The sequence below is a fragment of the Sus scrofa genome, chromosome 1 (assembly GCF_054392235.1).
Source record: "Sus scrofa isolate SSC_HxYL_T2T_F1_AM1 chromosome 1, Sscrofa_HxYL_maternal_Yorkshire_Landrace_v2.0, whole genome shotgun sequence".
In the NCBI taxonomy this organism is placed as follows: Eukaryota; Metazoa; Chordata; class Mammalia; order Artiodactyla; family Suidae; genus Sus; species Sus scrofa.
In genome coordinates this window covers 177,513,090-177,534,616 of record NC_139383.1, presented here as the reverse complement: position 1 = coordinate 177,534,616, position 21,527 = coordinate 177,513,090, and the positions used below count along the sequence as shown (strand labels likewise).

Below are 21,527 nucleotides of genomic sequence, written 5' to 3'. Positions count from 1 at the left end.
CCGATTTCCTATCTTTTCTTTATGTATGCCTTTACCAGTGAAGTTTTTCCTTCCATATTATTGCTTCTAATTGTGACCTTTTCTTTTTCACCTAGAGAGGCCCTTTAATATTTGTTGTAAAGCTGGTTTGGTGGTGCTGAATTCTGTTAGCTTTTCCATGTCTGTAAAGCTTTTCATTTCTCCATCAAATCTGAATGAGAACCTTGCTGGGTCGAGTATTCATGGTTGTAGATGGAAGAGGAAGTGAGAAGGATTCTAAGCATGAGAAGCCATGGATATGCTTTTGCTTGATTGAATATGGAAAGGGCCACAAGAAAAGGAATGTGGGCAGCTTCTAAGAGCAAACAACAGTCTCTGGGTGACAGCCAGCAGAGATCCTTGGAAACAAGGATCTCCATCTTAGACCTGAAAGGAACTTAATTCTGCCAACACGTGAATGAGCCTGAAAAAAGGTTCTCCACCATAGCCTCCAGATAAGAGTCCAGCTGGCTTATAACTTCATTTGAAACTTGTGATACCCTGAGTAAAGCTTGGGGACTACTGACCTACATAATACAAGGCAAAAGAATTTTGTTAAAACATAACAAAACAAAACACTGGAGGTGAGAGTGGCCAAGATGGTGGAGTAGAAGGACTCTCAGCTTCCCTCCTCTCACAAGCATACCAAAATCACAACAATCTGTAGAACAACCATCACTGAAAAAGACTGAAGCCTACCAGAAAAGATCCTCTACAACTAAAGATATCAAGATGGAGCCAGGAGTTCCTGCCATGGTGCAGTGGGTTAAGAATTCAACTGCAGCAGCTCAGGTTGCTGTGAAAATGCAGGTTTAATCACCAGCCTGGCATGGTGGGTTAAAAGACCCACACCTGCAGCTTGGGTCATAGCTGTGCCTCAAACTCAATCCCTGGCCCAGAAACTTCCATATGCTGTGGCTGTGGCCATAAAAAAAAAAAAAAAAAAAAAAAAAGGAACCACAACAAGACAGGTAGGAAGCACTGACTTGCAACACGATCAAATGTCATACCCCACAAGCAAGTGACCCACAAACTGGAGAATAATTATATTACAGAGGTTCTCCCATAGGTTTGAGAGTTCTGAGCTTCACATCGGGCCTCCCAGCCAAGGGATCCAGCACTGGGAAGAGGAGCCCCCAGAGCATTTGACTTGGAAGGCCAGTGGGAATTTATTGTAGGATCTCCATAGAATTGGGGGAGAGAGAGACTTCTCTCTTAAAAGGTGCACACAAAATCTCACATGCACTAGGATCAGGGGCAAAATGCCATAATTTTTTAGTAGCCTGGGTCAGATCTACCTGCTGATCTTGGAGGGTCTCCTGGGAAGCAGGGGGCAGCTGTGGCCCACTCTGGGGACATAGACACTGGTAGCAAACATACCAGAGAGCTCCTGGATCCTGATATTTTAGTACAAAGACCCGGCCTCAACCAATAGTTTATGGGCTCCAGTGCTGGTATGCCTCAGACCAAACAACAAACTGGGCAGGAACACAGCTCCACCCATCAGCAAACAGGCTGCTTAAAGACATCCTGAGCCCACAGCCATACCTGTACATGTTCTGCACACTGGAGGATCAAGACCCAGCTACATCTACTAGGGAATCAGCCCCTCCTGCCAGGAAACCTGTACAAGCCTAGAGACTAGCCTAACCCACCAGGGGGCAGACACCAGAAGCAAAATAACTATGGTCCCACAGCCTGCAGACTGAATCCACTGACACAGGCCAGACACTACTCTGAGACCAGCTGGTCCCTGCCTGTTGGGTGATTAAAGGGAATTGCAGTGCTGGGAGGCATAGGAAATTCCTACAGAGGCCACTTTGCCAAGGTCAAGAAACATAACCAACCCACCCACACATGAAAATATAGCAATTTAGAAAAACTGAGGCAACAGAGGAATATGTTTCAGATGAAGAAAGAAGATTAAAACCCCAGAAGAACTAAGTGACATGGAGATAGGCAATCTACCCAAGAAAGGGTTCAGAGTAATGATCATAAAGATAAACAAGAACTTAGGAAAAAGAATGGATTCACAGAATGAAAAATTGCAAGGTTTAATGAAGAACTGGAAAATATAAAAAACAACCAGGCACGTGGGGAACTAAATCCAATCACTTGTGATAGAACATGATGGGAGATAATATGAGAAAAAGAATGTATATATATGTATGAATGGGTCACTTTACTGTACAGCAGATATTGACAAGAACATTGTAAATCAACTCTACTTTAATAAAAAAAATTTTTAAAACAACCAGGGAAAATTAAAGAATATAGTAATTGCAAAAATACACTAAAAGGAATCAATAGTAGACTAAATGAGGGAGAAAAGCAGATCAGTAAGCTGGAAGACAAAGTAGTGGAAATCACTGCCACTGAACAGAACAAAAGAAAAAAAAAAACAATGAAAAGAAATGAGGACAGTTTAAGAGACCTCTGGGACAATATCAAGCACATTATTATTTTCACTATAGAGTTACCAGAAGGAGAGGAGAGAAAGAAAGGGCCTGAGAAAAATATTTGAAGAGTTAATAGCTGCCAAATTCCCTAACCTGAGGAAGAAAACAGTTAACCAAGTCTGGGAAGCAAAGAGTCCCATACAAGATTAACTCACAGAGGAATGCACCATGACCCACTGTAATCAAAATAAAAAATTAAATAGAAAGAGAGCATATTAAAATCAACAAGAGAAAATAACAAACAATATACCAAGCAACTCCAATAAGGCTATCAGCTGATTTTTTTCAGCAGAAATTCTGCAGGCCCCAGAGGGAGTATCACAATATATTTAAAGTAATGAAAACGAAAAACCTACTACCAAGAAGACTCATGCAATATTCTTAAATACACTTTTCAGTTTTGGTATTTAATTCATAGATTTGAAATTTTCATAGCTTTGAAGTTTTCTCTGTAAACAGTCATATTGTCTGTAGTAAAGACAGTTTTACTTCAACCTTTTTCCATCTGTATACCTATTTCTTTCTCTTGTTTTATCACATTGGCAAGGACTTCCAACACAATGTCAAACAGAATTGCCAATAGTGAAAATCCTTATCTTTTCCTGATTTTAAGGCAATGTTTTACAACACTTTACTATAATCATACAGTGTTAGTTGTGGGATTTTCTTAGATGCCCCTTATCTGACTGAAGAAACTCCCTGCTAAATTCTCACATTTATGAATGCTTTTTCTGAATCTACTGAGAGTTATGTGGGTTTTCACCTGTATCTTATTATTGTGGCAAAATTTTTTGATTGATTTCTCATGTTAAACTGCCCTTGCTACCCTGAAATAGATCTCATTTGCTAAATTTTGCTTAGGAGTATATACCTGTGTTCAAGATATTGATGATCTTTTTTTGTAACATCTTTGTAAAGTTTTATATCCAGGTTATGCTGAACTCATAATTGCATTAGGAAAAAATCTTATTCTCTGTTTGCTTAAAGAATTTGATATAAATTTATATAATCATACTTGCTTTCTTTGGTTAGTTGTTTAAACGATATATATGATTTGTCCTTTCAGACAAAACTTAATTTGTATTTTCATACTTTGGTGTAGTTTGGCATGTCTTGTGTAAGCAGCATGTAATCTGCCAATCTATTTTTTTATTGGGTATTTCGTTCCTTTACTCTTACACTTTTTTTTTTTTTTTTTTTTTTGGTCTTTTTGCCATTTCTTGGGGCACTCTCGCGGCATATGGAGGTTCCCAGGCTAGGGGTCGAATCGGAGCTGAGCTGCCAGCCTATGCCAGGGCCACAGCAACGTGGGATTCGAGCCGCGTCTGCGACCCACACCACAGCTCACGGCAACGTCGGATCATTAACCCACTGAGCAAGAGCAGGGATCGAACCCGCAACCGCATGTTTCCTAGTCGGATTCATTAACCACTGCGCCACGACGGGAACTCCGTCTTACACTTATTTTAATTTTGAAGTAATTAAGTTAGGGTTAAGTCTTATTTCTTTTTTTTAAATTAATTTATTTTTTTTTATTTTCCCACTGTACAGCAAGGGGATCAAGTTATCCTTACATGTATACATTACAATTACATTTTTTCCCCCAGCCTTTGTTCTGTTGCAACTCACGGCAACGCCGGATCATCAACCCACTGAGCAAGGCAAGGGATCTGAGCCTGCAACCTCATGGTTCCTAGTTGGATTTGTTTCCATTGCACCATGACGGGAACTCCTTTGCCTTCTTTTTATTAATCAGATATTTTAACACACCATTTTATCTTTTTTGTTTTCTTTGTCGGTCTTTTAGCCATTAGTCCTAGAATTTACAAAATATATTCTAATGTATTACTATACCTATCATTGTGACAAATAATCCAATAATCTTACAACAGTTTATCTACATTTACCCTCACACATATATTTTTGTTAATTTTATGTATTTTCTTCCCTATGTTATAAACCCAACAATTTTTTTATTATTGTTAATTTTCAATATTACTTTAGATGTACTTAGTATGATGATGTAAGATCCTTTCCCTTTAATTTGGATAAATTCCTTTAAGATTTCTTTTATTATGGAGTTCCTGTCGTGGTTCAGTGGTTAACGAATCCGACTAGGAACCGTGAGGTTGCGGGTTCGATCCCTGCCCTTGCTCAGTGGGTTAAGGATCCGGTGTTGCCGGGAGCTGTGGTGTAGGTTGCAGACACAGCTCAGATCCCATGTTGCTGTGGCTCTGGCGTAGGCCAGTGGCTACAGCTCCAATTCGACCCCTAGCCTGGGAACTTCCATATGCTGCGGTAGCAGCCCAAGAAATGGCAAAAAGACAAAAAAAAAAAAAAAAAATACAATTTTGTAGCCCTTATTTATCTCAGAACATTTTTTTTTACTCTCATATTGTTGGTTTTTTTCCTTTTTCTTTTGTATGGAATTCTAGGGTGACAGGGTTCGTTTGCTTGTTTTACCTTTAGCAGTTTTCATTTTCATTCAGTATCCAAAATTTTGTTTTAAGAAATCAACTATTATTTTTAAAATAGTTTTCCCAGGAGATATTTTGAGTTTTTTTCTGGCTACTTTAAAGATTTCCTTCTTATTTTAAATTTTCAGAAGTTTGACTCTTGTGTCCTTAAGTGTTTTTCTTTTTCTTTTTTTTTTCAATCATGCTTGGTATTTGTGAAGCTTTTTAAATGTGTGAGCTTTATTATTCATTAGATTAGGAAAATTCTCAGCCGTCAATCTTCAGATATCACATATGCTCTGTCTCTCTCTCCTCTCCTTTTGGAATTCAAATTAAATGTATGTTAAACCTTTTGCCTATGACCCAAATATCTCTCATACTTTGTTCTTTTCAATATTTTTTCCTTCTGTGTATAGTTTAAATATCTTGTGTGACTATCTTTGAGTCTAGACTCATGCTATTCTATATTTTTATAGAGTTCTGTCTATATATATTAACACCTCCCATAAAACAATTAATAGCTTACTAAAATATACTCATTCTAATATTTACTAAATTTTCTATTCATATAATTGGAATTAAACTAAAATATTTACATAAAGATTTTCATATTTTAGAGCATGGCAGATAAAAAGCTAGATTTCTTAAGTCAAAGATAGAACATAAAAGTACAAGTACACAGATTTCCTTCATTTAGGTGTAGAACATGATGATTTTATATATATATATATATATGTATATATTTCAAAATGATTACCACAATAAGTTAACATCCATCACCACACATAGTTGTTTTTTCTTGTGATAACTTTCAATTGTCTTAGCAATTTTCAAACATACAATTATGAGCTTTAGTCACAATGCCATACATTACATCCCGAGAACTCATTTATACTATAAGTGGAAGTTTATAGTTGTTTTTTTTTTTTTTTTTTTTTTTGGCTTTTTTAGGGCCACAGTTGTGGCATATGCAAGTTGCAGCTTAGGGGTTGATTCGGAGCTGCAGCTGCCAGACTACACCATAGCCACAGCAATGCAGGATCCAAGCTGTGTCTGCAACCTATACCAGAGCTCACGGCAACATGGAATACTTAATCCACTGAGAGGCCAGCGATTGAACCCGCATCCTCATGGATAATAGTCAGGTTCATTATAGCTGAGCTATAACGGGAACTCCAAAGTTTATACCTTTTAACGACCTTTACCCATTTTTCCCATCTATGGCAACATCAATCTGTTCTCTGTACCTATGAATTCAGTTTTTTAAGATTCCACATTTAAGTGAGATCATACAGTATTTGTCTTTCTCTGACTTCTTTCACTTAGGACAATGCTCTCAAAATCAATCCATGTTGTTGCAAATGGCAGAATTTCCTTTTTTTATGTATCTCACATTTTCTTTATTCATTTATCCATCAATGCATACTTAAGTTGTTTCCACATTTTGGCTATTGTAAATAATGCTGCAATGAGCTTGGGGGGGGGTGCAGATATCTCTTTGAGATAGAGATTTTTTTTCCCCTTAATTATATCCCCAGAAGTGGATTTGCTGGATCATATAACAGTTCTATTTTTAATCTTTTGAGGAAACTCCATCATGTTTTCCATAGTGGGTGAACCAATGTACATTCATAACTGCAGTGCACAAGAGTTTCTTTTTCTCCAAGTCCTTGCCAACACTTGCTATTGCTTATCTTTCTAACAGGTCTGAGGTGATAGCTCATTGAGATTTGATTTGCATTTCCCTCACGATTAGTGATGTTGAGTACCTTTCCATGTACCTGGTAGCCATTTATGTCTTCTTTTGGAAAGAAAAAAAAAAAAAAGTCTGTTCAGTTCCTCTAACCATTTCTTACTTTTTAATTTTTAAATTTTTAAATTTTTTTTTGTCTTTTTAGGGCTGCACCCATGGCACATGGATGTTCCCAGCTAGGGGTCAAATCAGAGCTGTAGTTGCTGGCCTACACCATAGCCACAGCAATGCCAGATCCGAGCCGTGTCTGTGACCTACATCAAAGCTCACAGCAAGGCCAGATCCTTAACCCACTGATTGAAGCCAGGGATTGAAACTGCATCCTCATGATACTAGTCAGATTCATTTCCACTGAGCCATGACGGGAATTCCTATCCATTTTTTAATTGGGTTCTTTATGTTGATTTTTGTTATGGAGTTGTTTATATATTTTTAATATTAACCCCTTATTAGATACATGATTTGCAGATTTTTTCTCCCATTCTATAGATTGCTTTTTCATTTTGCCAATCGTTTCCTTTGCTGTGCAGAATCTTTTAAATTTGATGTAGTATCACCCGCTTATTTTTTATTTTCTTGCCTTTGCTTTCGATATCAAATACAAAAAATCACTGCCAAGACCAGGGTCAAGAAGTTTACCCCCTATTTTTTTTCCTAGAAATTTTATGGTGTCAGGTCTTTGATCTTTGTCATCTCATTCTTTCTTGCTTTTCGATGAATGTAAAACCCAAAGGAATAAATATTGTGTACCTTCACTAAAACTGGCATGGACACAAAATTAGATTAGAGTTAGAGAGCTCTGTAATTCCCATCTCTCCTACAAATTGTCTTTTAAGACGATTCAGTCCCTGGGCAGGTGCCTAAAATAAATGACAAGACAATTCCTGAGGAGTTTAAAATAAAATTTTTATTGTAGAAAAGCTTCTGTGTTATGGTCATAGAAACAAGAATTTATTTTTGCTTTCCTCATGTTGGAAAGAATAAAGAAGTTACTTACCAATCTCTATTTCTCCAATACCCTATTACTATTTATGTGACATTGAAGATCAAAGTTATTTAAGTGTTTCAAAGGGACTTTTTAAAGTAGAATGCCCACTGCTCAATCAAAGCATTTATTAAATATATATAATGCAGGAGTTAAAAAAAATGTGTCAAACATTACTCTTACCTTCAAGGATTTATTGTGGGAGGTGTAAACATAGTACATGAAAATAAGTGAACACTTAATACCCTTTATAGTGTTAGGAACATTCAAAGAGAGGAAATATCTTATTTGTCCGGGTGGATTATAAAAGGTTTCATGTTGCAGTGCCATCAAATTTGATTTCAAATTTTGGGTAGACTTTTGTCTGGTGGGGATAAAAAGGAAGGGGGTATAAGCTGGGAGAATCACATCAAAGATAAAAAAGGGAATAGTAGATGGTCCAATTTGCCTGGAAATTAGAGATAACAATGGGAAAGGAGTGTGGGGTCTTCTTGTTGGGAGTTTAAATGCCAGGTTGTGGGGCGTAGACCACCTGCAAGCAGAGAGGCTATTGTTGGTGGAAGGAGCACTGCTGTATTCATCTGGCTGTGGGAGGCTATCAGGACCTCAGGGCCAGTGCTACTTGAGTAGAAAATCTTGGGGAATGTCCTGGTTTGCATAAAATTTTATTAAGGTAAAAGACTTTCCTATATTCTGAAATGAGCCCTCCCTACCTTACTTTTTTAAAGTAGTCTATAGAAAAATATATGATAAATGCCCATGTTCATTACAGCATTCATATGTAGTATGAATGTAAATCAGCCATAGAAAAAGAAGTTTTTTAAAGAATGGTTTTATCTGGCAATCATATGTTGGTCCTTAAAACACTTTTGGAAATGTTATTGGTCAAAAACTAGGAGCCTGGGTCCTGTGGTCACATAGGGTCGATTAGAGCTGGTTAGGTACTCTTAGATAGAGTAGAGAAAGAGAATCGAAAGGAGGAAAGGTATTTGGGAAATAAAATTTAGAAGATGAAGCAAGCATTTGCCTTGTGAATCAACAGAGGGCAATTCCAAGGGTTCCTGTAGTAAAAAGAGGAGAGTGAGGGGCATGATGGTATTTTGTTTTTTGTTTTTTTTTTTACTTTTTTTTTTTCTCCTTGTAAATCTATTCTAAGTTGTGTCTGATAAGCCCAAGCTCCTGATCCCTCCCACTCCTTCCCCCTCCCATCAGGCAGCCACAAGTCTCTTCTCCAAGTCCATGATTTTCTTTTCTGAGGAGATGTTCATTTGTGCTGGATATTAGATTCCAGTTATAAGTGATATCATATGGTATTTGTCTTTGTCTTTCTGGCTCATTTCACTCAGTATGAGATTCTCTAGTTCCATCCATGTTGCTGCAAATGGCATTATGTCATTCTTTTTTATGGCTGAGTAGTATTCCATTGTGTATATATACCACCTCTTCTGAATCCAATCATCTGTCGATGGACATTTGGGTTGCTTCCATGTCCTGGCTATTGTGAATAGTGCTGCAATGAACATGCAGGTGCATGTGTCTCTTTTAAGTAGAGTTTTGTCCGGATAGATGCCCAAGAGTGGGATTGTGGGGTCATATGGAAGTTCTATGTATAGATTTCTAAGGTATCTCCAAACTGTTCTCCATAGTGGCTGTACCAGTTTACATTCCCACCAACAGTGCAGGAGGATTCCCTTTTCTCCACAGCCCCTCCAGCACTTGTTATTTGTGGATTTATTAATGATGGCCATTCTGACTGGTGTGAGGTGATATCTCATGGTAGTTTTGATTTGCATTTCTCTTATAATCAGCGATGTTGAGCATTTTTTCATGTGTTTGTTGGCCAGCATGATGGTATTTTGGTAGAGACAAAGTAGGCAGAGGTTGGTGGAGAAGATCATTTTAGTTTTGGAAATATTCTGCAGATGTTCCTGCAGGAAAACTATTTGACAGTGTCCCTCAGGAAACTGAAATGTCAGTCTGGAGCTTGGGAAGGAGGTTCATTTCTTGATGAGAAAACAGATATTTATTTTATACCTACAATGAACCAAACACTAAATTGAGGGAAAGCGATATATTTGCATGCCATTTACATAGACTCCCTTACAATACTCTTTTCTTCATTAAGTACTTATTACTTAATAAGTCATCCCTTGGTATCCATGGGACATTTGTTCTAGGACCCCCTGGATACCAAAATCTGCAGATGCTCAAGTCCCATAGTTGGCCCTCTGTAATTTGGGGTCTACATCTATGGATTCAACCAACCTTCGTGTGTATTCTACTGTATTTAAAAAAAAAAAAAATCCACATATAAGTGGACCCACACAGATCAAACCCATGTTGTTCAAGAGTCAACAGTATAACTCTTTTATCTCTGTTTTATGGTGCTTCTTAGAACCTCTAGTTCAAAGATATATTGAAAATACAATCATAAGTATTTACAATTTACAGTTGATCTACAAAATCATAAATGAATCAAAAACTAAGACTGAAAAAAGTTTTATTAGTGATTGGTTAGCACCGGCTGCAGTAACAAACTCAAACATGTAACAGTATAGTGCCACAGAAGTTCCTATCTTGGTTACACTCTATCTTTGATGAGCAAATGAACAGCTTGGTAGAACAGCTCTCCATACCGACCCAGACAGAGAGGGGTTCCACCTTCATGAACAAGACATGACTTCTACAGTCACTCAGTCACTTCCATCTTAGCATGTATTCAAGATTTCAGCCTTTGAAGTGGCAACCATTACTTCTATTCACGCTACTGGCTAGAACTCAGTCATATGACTCCATCTAACTCCAAGGGCAGCTGGGAAGCATAGTCAAGCTTTGGGTCCCAGAAGAAGAGGAGATAGATTTTGCTGAATAATTAGCTATCTGCCATGTTTTGCATTAAATCATCTGAGAAAATTAAATTCTAATAAATAAAACACTTGATCATGAAGAGCATTTTGTATATCAGTGAACAGAATCTTGAGAACTCCACCTCTGGAGAGGACTTACTGTCATTTATAAGGAGCTTCTATTCATGCAATAGTTAAGCCACACTATAGTAGTTGTAAAAAATAAAGCTAGAAAACAGCTGAATTCTGATAACATTGTTCAGAGTCCTTGCAAGGGTATCATTTGCTTTTTCCAGCTGAAAAGCAATCTAAGCTAAGTGACCTGAGATGATGGGGGGCAGGAGGAAAAATGACACTACCCCAAGACTAATATGTTTTCTATAAGCAGATCTTTTCCAACCTTCCTTTTTGTTCCCAGGAATATGGGGCTCTTTGATGTGTTTGTGGTTTTTGCACTTCTTTCACATCAGCATTTTTTTCTTCAGCATTGTCCTTAAAGTGACTGCATCCTTTTGTGAACCCTTACTTAGCCTGTGACCACTGGCCTAATTCCAATAATTTTTTACTACAAATCTCATACCTTTCATAGTAGTTCTGCACTTGAGTTTGACCATGTGCTCAGAGCAACAGATAGAAACCCAGTAGCAGTAATACATCATTACTTAAGATCTTACATCACTTGATATCCAGAGGTCTCTGCATTTGTTCATGAAATATGACATGTGGATTAGCCCTATCTTTAGCATAGTCCTTAGGATTAAATTCCTTGTAATTTAAAATCAATTATCTCTACTGGGGATCCTTCTTCTCAAAGTCTTACAGTTATCATCTCTGCTTTTTAAGTATTTCATTGACATCAATAGTCATACATTGTTTCTTCTGGCTTAGGGTTTGGAGAAGGAAGCATGTGAAAGGAAATTAAAGATTTCAGACATTAGCTCTGTTTTAGGTTGAATGTAGATAGGTAATGCAGTTTGTCTTAGTCTGTTTGGGTTGCTGTAACAAAATACGACAGACAGGGTGGTTTATAACTTAAATGTTTCTTTCTCACAGTTTTGGATGCTGGAAGTTGGAGATCAGGTGCCAGCGTGGTCAGGTGATGGCTGTCTTCCGGCTTGCAGACTTCTCACTGTCCTCACATGGCGGGAGCTCTCTAGGGTCTCTTTAATAAGGGCACAAATCTCAATCCTCAGGGCTCATGATTCAGTCACCTCCTGTAAGAGGAGGCCCCACCTCTGAAGACCAACACCTTGAGGATTAGGGTTTCAACAAAAGAATTGTGGGAGGAGGTGCACAAACATTCAGACCATAGCACGTCTCTTCCTGGTAAATAGTTGAGAGCCAGGGAGGAGCTCAGACACAGCTAATTTGGATCATTTGAAAACCTTCACAGTACTGTTAACCAGAACACTTCCGTGGATTTTGCTTTTGGTCACCTAGCATCAGAATACTCTTTGTTTGGGCAGAATTCTAAAATAGATGAGAGGCAGGGTCACATACCCCACTGTAGGAGCTAAAGGGGCAGGTAATCTTTTCCCCTGACAGCTGGGACATCTGCAAATGTTCCTGCCAAGGGCTTTGAACATTGAGGGAGTGACACATCAACGAAAGCTCTGGAAAGATTATTTGCAGCAGTGGAAGGGTGCAGAGTCTACAGCCTAGAGATGACTTCCAAGGGATGGGGTCCTCTGAAGACTACCTGGAGTACCAACTTAGGTGCTCCAGGCCATCTGGCTTCACATTTCCCACTCTTTTCCTGGACCTTTTTCTTTAGTTCTGTGATAGCCCTAAAAGAAATTGCCTGCTGCTTGTATCAGTCAGGGAAACGTTCCACTGTCTGCAACTAAGAATTCCTACCAACACAGACACCCCCCAAACCTGCTATACCTATCTTTTCCTTTAAAATAATTTTTTATTGCAAAAAAATTATTTGTCAACTTAAAAACTTAGAAAATACAGACTAAACCAAAAAAACACGGAGCCTCATCACCCATAGAGATCACATCACCTTTGTAAAACAAATTTTCTCAAACATTTTCTTTTTTATCGTGGGTACTCTCCTGGACTTTTCCTGGGTATATGAATATATTGTCTTTCTTTAGCTGTGAAAAGTGCTACCACACTATGATCAACATGTTTGTTATTTACCTGCTATTCTGCCTCATTTACAGCACTGCCTCTCCACATGAACACAGACAATAATGAATTGGTCCAGCCTGGTGAAAACTATTTGTCACCCTTACTCAAGTTGCCTTTGAATAAATATATGTAGAAGTGATATAATTCTCCCATGCAAGAAGGCATACAAAATGATTCCAGAGGACAGTGTTCCTCTGCTGCGTAAGTCTTCACATGGCTCTCACTTGGTCAAGTGCAGTGGATGTATAATTCTTACATTCAAGTTGCTAGGATTCAGAATTTTCAGAGAAAGTTTAGGGTATAAGTATACTTCCATAAGGGCCTAATATTTCCACTGGATTTAATATTAAAATTACTAATTTCTCAGAATGCATTAAATTGATCTCTAAGAAGAACTATAGAATATATATATATATCTTAATAATTACTTATAGGAACAAATAATAACTGCCATTAAAAGTAGGTAATCTGAGAGGACAATTTTACTCTGTATGCTTAAGCTTATAAACAGTATTTGCTGACAGTAAATATATTAAAAGTTCTTAGAAAGTCTGTTCTCTACCTCTTACATCTTAATAGACTTTAGTATAATACTCTTTTCTTCATAAACTTCAATGCCAGATAGATTAAAATGAACTAGTAGTTTTAAATTAATTGCATTTCTATTTTTTTTCCAACCTAGGATGCCCTCAGTCAGTCTTGCCCTATGGCTCCTCATTCCATTGCCTTTAAAACCTCTATTTTTTCCTTTATAACTATATTTTAAAACTAAAAATAAGAGCCTATCACTATGGTTTTTCTTCCTGGTGGATGGTAAACAGACTTTCCTCTTATTGCTTCCCCCAAATTACCTGTAATACATTTAAGAAACAGACTCACAAAATCTCTAGTGAGTTCCAAACAAGTGTGTAGACTATAGGGTTTGTTGTTTGGTTGTTTTTCTTTTCAAAATAAACTGTGAGTTGCTTCTCTGATTTTTTGCTATTAATTTAAAAAAATCACATACAATGATTATTTTTATCTGACAGTGCTTTTTCTCCATGACCAACACATTGATAAGGTAGTTATTCAATAATTTGAAAAATAAAATCATCCAATGCTTTATTAAGCAAAAGAATTAAGAATAGTTAACCTTTCAGATCCTGGACTTCAATATGCCTTTGCTATTCAAATCTCAATGCAGTAGTCTTCACGTTTGTTACCATGAATTTCAAAAGAATAATCTACATTTCTAAAAGCTATTTATATAGAAAGACAAAAGAGAACATAAATAAGCTGGAGTCTTTCCGTATCATTGTCTTTTGAGGTACAGGCAGCAGAACCATGATGGAGGTGAAAAGGTCCTATGGCCAGGTTCCAATGTATGTGATTCAAGCTGAAGAACAAAAGCTGAACGGTGAATACATTAACGCGACTCATAAAAGTATGCTAACCAGCGGGTCTCCATCTTTAGAGACCAAACAAGGGCAAATGAGTTTAAATGGTAGCAGCATCAATGTGGATTACTTATAAAACAGTACTTTCCAAAATGTATCAAGAGGCTAAGGATGCCCATTGCTCATACTTCTTAGAGAATAAGATAGGCTGGCTGCTCGTTTGTTTGGAGTGGTTCTTGAAGGAAATATTCTGGAAAGCAGTCAGATATCTTTCCTTACTTGAATGCCATCTTTCTCCCTAGGGGTTCAAACCTTTGAATTGTATCTCATTTATTCTTCTTAGTGTGAATCAAATCCAGTCCTGGAGGTTACAGACTACATTTTTTATAACCTTAACTCCCATTGTGGAATCACTTGAGAGTTAGGAACTCATCTTCTTCCCACTCCACATCAAAATTCAGCCAAGATTCCCTGACATGGAATTTATTCTTACTGTATCTCTGATATTCAAAGCCTTTCAAGGGCATTTATTTCCTTCAGTTTGCAATGAAATGGATTTAAGAAACAACTGGATAAAACAGGGAATATAAAGGCAATGTTCACTTGTTATTTTGATTTTCGATCAAGTAGCATGAGGCATATGGCACAGCTCTGGCTGAGCTATATTCCTATATCCTTTTGATAATAACAATTTCAAAAATCTAAATCACTAAAAATTTCTTGGGAATAAACTACAAACAAATCTATTTGTGAAAGTGAGAGAAAAATATCTTCTTTCAAAGTATGTTGGAAAGATGGTAAGTTTTCAATTAGCTATATACTGTTTGGATATTTCAACTTCTGTAATAATTGACATCCAGTGAAGCCTTTTTTTTTTTTTTTTTTTTTTGCTTTGTAGGGCTGCACCCATGGCATATGAAACTTCTTGGGCTAGGGGTCTAATTGGAGATAAAGCTGCCAGCCACAGCCACAGCAAAAATCCGAGCCACATCTGCCACCTACACCATAGCTCATGGCAATGCTGGATCCTTAACCCACTGAGCAAGGCCAGGGATCAAACCCACAACGTCATGGTTTCTAGTGGGATTCGTTTCTGCTGTGCCATGACAGGAACTCCTAAGGAAGCCTCTTTCAGTTTTCCAAAACCAGTACAAAAGCTGTTATATCTAAAACAACTGTTTGACTAGTAATCAAGTCATGACTTTTTTGATTCTAACTTGTTCCTGGACACTCTTTTTAACCAAGATTTGGGCTTTATTCTCTCCAGTCTTTGTTCCATAAAGTGAGCTATTTGCTTCCGAATGGCAGAGCTGGATGGGGGACATCTTAGCATTTGATTGGTTGGCTTTTAAGGGATTACTTCTCTGGAAAGGCACTGTCCCATATTATCACATTGCTAGCAGTGTGGATTTAGTTGTGATCAAATTTTTAAATTGAAGATGAACATTTACCACCAAAGAGGACATAAACTTCATGACTCCTGTGTTATATAGATTCCTATACATCATATTGGTTTAATGTGTTTGTGATGAAGAGCTCTGTTTTAAAACAACCTTAAATACCACATCCAGAAATAGGAACTGACTCTGGCAAAGAGGTTATTCGGGGTCCCAATATGTTTAATAACGAAGTCAATACAATTTTAAAAAGAATAAATTCCAACTACACAAATGGACTTTAATAAGATTAACAAAACTGAGGAAGACTGATACGTCAATAAGTCAACAAGTATATATAACATACCCAGATGAAATAAAACAATGACTTCCCATTTTTATCTTGCATTTCCCAGCTACTTAAGAGTAAACATGATCACTTTTCAAATCCCACTTAATATTTTATCTGAAAGAAGAATTTACTGAGTAAAATGCTTAGCTTCAGGATCTCACATTTGCAATCCATCAGGTTACAATATTAGTTACCACTGTTTCTTCCCTCGGTGTAAGCATTCTATATGTGACTTTTACTTACATTCTGCCACTTTTTATTTCTTCCTAACTTTTATATGCTCAAGAATGAAACTGTATTGGTGTTACGTAACATCTCAAATTTGCAACATACATATTGGTGTATCTCACTTGAACCTACATCCCTGAAAAATAAACACAATGTATCCAAAAGAACTACCTCGGAGTGTATGAGGAGGAAGAGCGTAGCTGTGTAGAAATAAAAGAATGGAAAAACAGTTTTGTGGAGATGTATCTGTCCTTGTTGACAACAATCCCCATGATTTATTAACAGACACAGGCAGCCAACTTAGTACACAACAAGGTCCTAGCACGGAAGTTGGTAATCAAGTGGGAATTAAGGCTTTAAGGTCTCTTACAACCAATGTGATTCAAAAAAAATCCAAAGCAAGCAAACCGTACAACTTGGAGAAAGTGCTCCAAACAGAGCTTCTTTGGCAACCCAAATTGAACCAAATGACTCAGGTGGACGATTAAAATAAACTGTGCGCCGTTTTATTTCACCAGGTCAATAAAGCCCATAAATTATTTTTGGTCCAGAAAACCAGGAGTTACAAGCACCTTCCTTTTCATTTATTTAAAATATTCAATATATTCAGTATCAATTTTTAGTCCCTGCTCTTCATTCACTTATTGACTAAGATCCTGTGTGCCTTTTGGTGATCATTCCTTCCAAGCTAGTAAAACAGCAAACTGAAATGCCCCTCCATGCAGAGGGTCGAGACCGAGAGGTTAAGTCACCCAAAGGTGGACGCACCTTGCTTTTTATTTACTGAAGTATGCGAGGGACTACGATGGCCATGGCTGGACTACGACGAGGCGGGAGGCGAAGGGGCGCGCGGGCTGTGGGCTGTAGCTCAGGGGTTGGAACCCGCAAAAGAGATGGGGGCAGCAGCCACCCTCCACTAGCTCGGCCCAAAGGACCCAGAAAAAGACCACCCCTCCCCCCACTGCACCCTTGACCCCTCCCCCTCTTTCCAGGCCTTTCATCCGCCCGCCCGCGGGGCAGTCCGCTGCCCCCAGGCCTCGCACTGCCTGCCTCTTTCCACAACCCAGTGGAGGGGCGAGGGTAGGCCCAGGGCGACCCCGCGAAGCCCTCCGCCCGGCGAGAACCCCAACCCCCGGCCCCTCCGGCCGCGCCCCTCCCTTTCATATAACGCACCTGCGGCCCCGCCCCCGGCCAAACGCTGAGGCGGCTGCGGGGCTGGTGAGGCCGGGCGGCTTGGCCCTCCAGGCACAGTCACCTTCCCTTCCCCCGCCATTCCGCCCACCCCCCTAGCTCAGCAACCGAGCTGCCGCCGCGCTCCTCAGCCGCCCCGAAATCTAAAGGGGTCCGTCTCCGGTACCACAACCAAATGGCTGAGCCTCCCTGGCCGGCTGCGCAGCCCGCCCATTGGTCCCTTCCCCCCCGCCTCCGCCACCATTCGTTGTTGCCCGGAGACCCTCGGCGGCGATTGGCTAAGGCCGCTGCCACTCGTCCGCGGAGCCGCCGATCCCGCCTCCACGGTGATCAGGTTAGTGTGCGCCGCGGGTGCTGGGGGCTCGAGAACCGAGCGGAGCTGGTTGAGCCTTCAAAGTCCTAAAACGCGCGGCCGTGGGTTCGGGGTTTATTGATTGAATTCCGCCGGCGCGGGAGCCTCTGCAGAGAGAGAGCGCGAGAGATGGAGATGGACAAACGGATTCATTTAGAGCTGCGGAACAGGACGCCCTCTGATGTGAGCATTTGCCAAAAATATCTCTGTCGGTCCATTCTCCTACTTTGTGTGTGTGTGTGTGCGTTGGGGGGAGGCACTTTTTTTGGGGGGGGGCGCCTAGGAGATGTGGGTTTGGGGGTCGGACTGCAAATGAATTGCAAGGTTGGGGGGTTGCAATGCCATCCGATCATTTTCTGGCTGTCGCCGCCGCTGCCCTTGGTGTGTGACTACCTGTGCGTGTGCTCCCGCGTGTGCGAGTGTGGGTGCGAGAGTGTGCGTGCGAGTGTGCACCCATCGGGGGCCAGCGGGCGCACGCGTTTGGGTCGGAGAGAATGAGGCAGAATAACCCTCTGAGCTCGCTGCTCGCGTGACTCCGTCTAGGGGAAAGATTAACGAGGGAGGAGGAGGAGAGGGGCTGCCTCCTGGATTTAACAACAAAAAAAGGGGGTTTTATATTTTATAAATGAATCCCCCCTTCCTCCCCCCTCCCGCGCCTTCCCCCTCCCTTTCTCCCTCTCTCTCCGTCTCTCTCTCTCTCTCTCTCGCTCGCACACACACAATAAGTTTTGGGCTTCGCGAGTCCGGTTTAGTTTCTGATAAATGTGGGCCGAGGCCCCTGGGGAGAGCGCATGGGGAGGGGGCTGCAGCGGAGTTGGGAATGGCTCGAGTTTAAAGTGCGTCTTCATTTCTTTGCAGTGATGAGGCGAGAGACGGGGGAGCCATATTTGTAACTTTGTAGTGTTCGTGAACGCGCCCTTTCTCTCCCTCCCTCCCTTTCTCTGCCTCCTTTCCTCTCCTCCTCTTTCTCCCTCACTCTTTCCACCCCACCTTCGGGCCAGATGCTGATGTTTCTTCCTTTCCTTCTGAAGGGAAGATAAATTGGAAGAAGGGGGGGGAGGGATTTTCGAACGTGCAAAGGCACAGATAATCCCCGCGCCTCCCCACCTCGCGCGATCGCTACTGCAAGTTACCCAAAGGCTAAGTCCAGGTCCTCCCTCTCCCCCTTGCTCCTTCCAGCCTCCCTAAGGTGCCAGCCTTCGAGCCGTGGCGCCCCCCGGCACCGACCCCTGGCCTGTCTTGTCTCTAGGGTGGGCTCCTTGGCAGCCATTCGGCGACGGGTTAATAAATGGGCCCGGGAAACTTTGTCAGGACGCGAGCTGCCCAGAGCTGGTGCCCGTGGTGGGTATTGGCTGGGTCCAGATTTATGCGGGCATAACAGACACGCAGCTCCGGGATGGGAGTTTGCCTTCCCGTCGCCGTTATTGATTGGGCAGAGGCGCGAGTACGGCCAGAGGAAACTTACACGGATGGGAACCCGGAGGCTCTGGCCAAAGCCCACCCCTAAGGAGGGGAAAGGTGAGGGTGGGTTACTCGAACGAACACCCGTTTTTATTTCTGTCTCCCTCTCGCTTTCAGTGTTTTATGTGAGTTGGCGGCTCAGCGGAGGAGACCCAGGGTCTGGGGTGGAGACGCTGGCCGACTGCCCTCGTGGCACCTCCCGGGACAAGCGGAGCGCGGGCGGAGGAACCCCGCACCCCCAGCCCGGGTGGCCGGGGTTCCACAGAGTTGGGAGTTTGGGTAGCACTGTGCGCTGACCTGTCGCCGCTTCAGCCCGTTAAAACCCGAATCCCTGGCGGAGGCAGGCCTTGCTTCCTCTTTTCTCTAGTTCCTCCCCCAAACCTGAGTGAGACTTTTGAAAACAAGATCCTTTTTGTGCCCCCCCATCATAACGCAGCTGTGGACTGTCGACGTGCAGTGCCTTATGGCGCGCAGGGCGGGGAGGGGGTGGCGGAGGGAGGGGAGGGGTTGCCCGCCCGAGGACGCAGGAGTTTCCGCGAACAATTTGCCGGCGGTTTGCCTTTCTCTGGCCGGTTTCATCCCAGCTTGGACCCGGAGCCGGAGGACTGGGGGGCTGGGTGTGGTGATGGGGGAGGGGGCCCGAGCCGCGGGCTTCCCGCGTACTTTCCGGAAGCCCCCCGTGCGGAGGGGGAAGGGCGCCGAGTAGGGGGTCGGGGTCGCGGCGGGAGGGTGTGGAGGCGCGGTTCGCCCGGCCTACCCCATCCCCGCTGCTGGCCAACTGGGAGCGAGATCGAAAGCGGGTCGAACCGGCTCTTTAAACTTCGCCGAGTGTGTGCTGGGGGAGGGGAGCGCGCCGCGCCGAACTGGGAGCGATTTCTCACGCTTCGCCCCCTCGCCTCCGAGCCTCCCGGCCCACACGCCTGCCCCCTGCCTTGAGGCGGGGTGGGGCGCGGGTGAGGGTGGAGGGGGCACTTTCTGCCCGTTTGGGGAGGAGGGGGAGAAAGCTAGCTAATGAGGGACAAAAGGGGTGGGGGAGGAGAAACTGGTCTTTTTAAACGTTCTTAAGATAAATAGCTCCCGGAGAACTCCCCCTGCGCCCCTCCCCGCCGTGCTCTCCCCCGGGTCCCCTCACACCCACCTTCGGAGCCTCTCCCAACTCTGATCCGAGGGCCGGTGGCCACGCCGCGACGCCGAAATAGGACGAGCAGCCATGTTTCCCGGGTCTCGCGCGGCCCGCCCCGCCCCTCCCCCATGGCGCGGCCGGCGCCGAGCGCGGGGCTCCGAATGCGGGCGCCAGGCTCCATGTGGCGCGGGGTGCGGGCTGGTTGGCAGGCGACCGGGTGGCCTGGCCCTGTGCGCGCAGGTCGGGTCGCGGCCGCGCCGGGCTGGCCCCCGGGCGGGCCTTTTGGCTTTCCGAGCTGGTTTTGAGCTCAAGGTGTTTTATTTATTATTGTTGTTTTTTTAACGGCCGAAGCCGCCCGAGGCCGAATCCGAAGGGGCGCCGAGGCGTTATGGGGGGGGGCAGGGACGGCCGCCAGGGTCCTGGTCGCCTGTGGCACGACTGCTGGGCGCCGGGCTGCCATTTTGTCACCGTGGCTGTTGTCGCTGTTGGGGGGGGGGACGCAGACTCTTGCGCCATCGCCCCGACGGCCCCGGACCTGGAGACAGCAGGGGGAGCCGGTCCCAGGGACCACCCCCCCCAGTTGTACTCTGGGCCCCCATGCCGGTCCCCTCCCTGTGCCAACTGCCTGAGGCTCTGCTGGAGCGCCGCGGCGGCCGTGGCTCCGTAGGGTGACGATCCTCCCTGCGAGTGCTCCCCCCACCCCCCGGCGCGTTCTCTGCCTCCCCCGCCCCTCTTCTCGCCAGTATCTCGCCCTTCCTCCTGCAGGCGTTTTAGCCGTAGTTAAATGTGGCCCTAAAGACGAACGGATCGCCCTGGTGTTTGCTCTTTGGCGGAAGTGATAGGAGGGTGGGGGGAGAAATTAAACAAGAGGTTTCTTTTGGGGGAGGCGGGTGCGCACGCGACTCTAGCGGCCCTGACTGAAGCCAAGAAGGCAGCCGTTTACCCGGGAGGGACGAGTTGATGCGTTGGGGAAACGCCCTCAGGGGCTGGGCTCTCCGGGAAGGTAGGTCGCGCTCCGCGTTTCAGGTGGGTGTTGCAGCGCCCTGCTGGCTGCTAGGGGAGGCCCCCTTGCTCTTTTTCTGCTCCTCCCCCTTTTATTTGTGCCCAAGGGAAGGCAGCTACAGTAGTAAAAGTAACCCTAAACGGAAAAGAATAGGGAGTAAGGTTTGCCTTTTAAAAAGTAAATGTCTTTTTCCAACCACCTTTCTCTGGCTCTTGACTCCAGAGCCAGGAAGGGCATCGCGTCGCTGAAGTCTCTCTGGGACTTTTTAAAAGTTGATATGGATGCTGGTTAAGCACCTCATTGGTTAAACTCTACTAGACGTCTGCATGGAGACTTTCAAGGCAGTGCCCGACTAAGGCTGCCCAGAAAGTAAGGTTTAACTTTGACCTTTGGAATACATCGCATGATG

General features: G+C 43.0%; 1 protein-coding gene and 1 long non-coding RNA gene across 3 annotated transcripts in view; one reads left to right on the top strand and one right to left on the bottom strand.

Annotated features, from left to right (window-relative positions):
• Positions 1-15,633: 15,633 nt before the first annotated feature.
• LOC146406882 (uncharacterized) lies at positions 15,634-20,230 on the bottom strand. The gene is made up of 2 exons (XR_014817578.1): positions 20,131-20,230; positions 15,634-17,638 (listed from the first exon to the last, which is right to left on the bottom strand). It is a non-coding gene; the product is annotated as an uncharacterized LOC146406882 (long non-coding RNA).
• ANP32A (acidic nuclear phosphoprotein 32 family member A) overlaps positions 17,544-21,527 on the top strand; it is a 36,952-nt gene continuing 32,968 nt past the window's right edge. For both annotated transcript variants that reach the window (XR_001306320.3, XM_003121759.7), the window contains exon 1: positions 17,544-17,714. Coding sequence is in view for 1 of the 2 variants with exons in the window: in XM_003121759.7 (XP_003121807.3) it covers positions 17,661-17,714 (54 nt within the window). In the remaining variant the exon portion in view is untranslated. The remainder of the gene's footprint in view (positions 17,715-21,527) is intronic.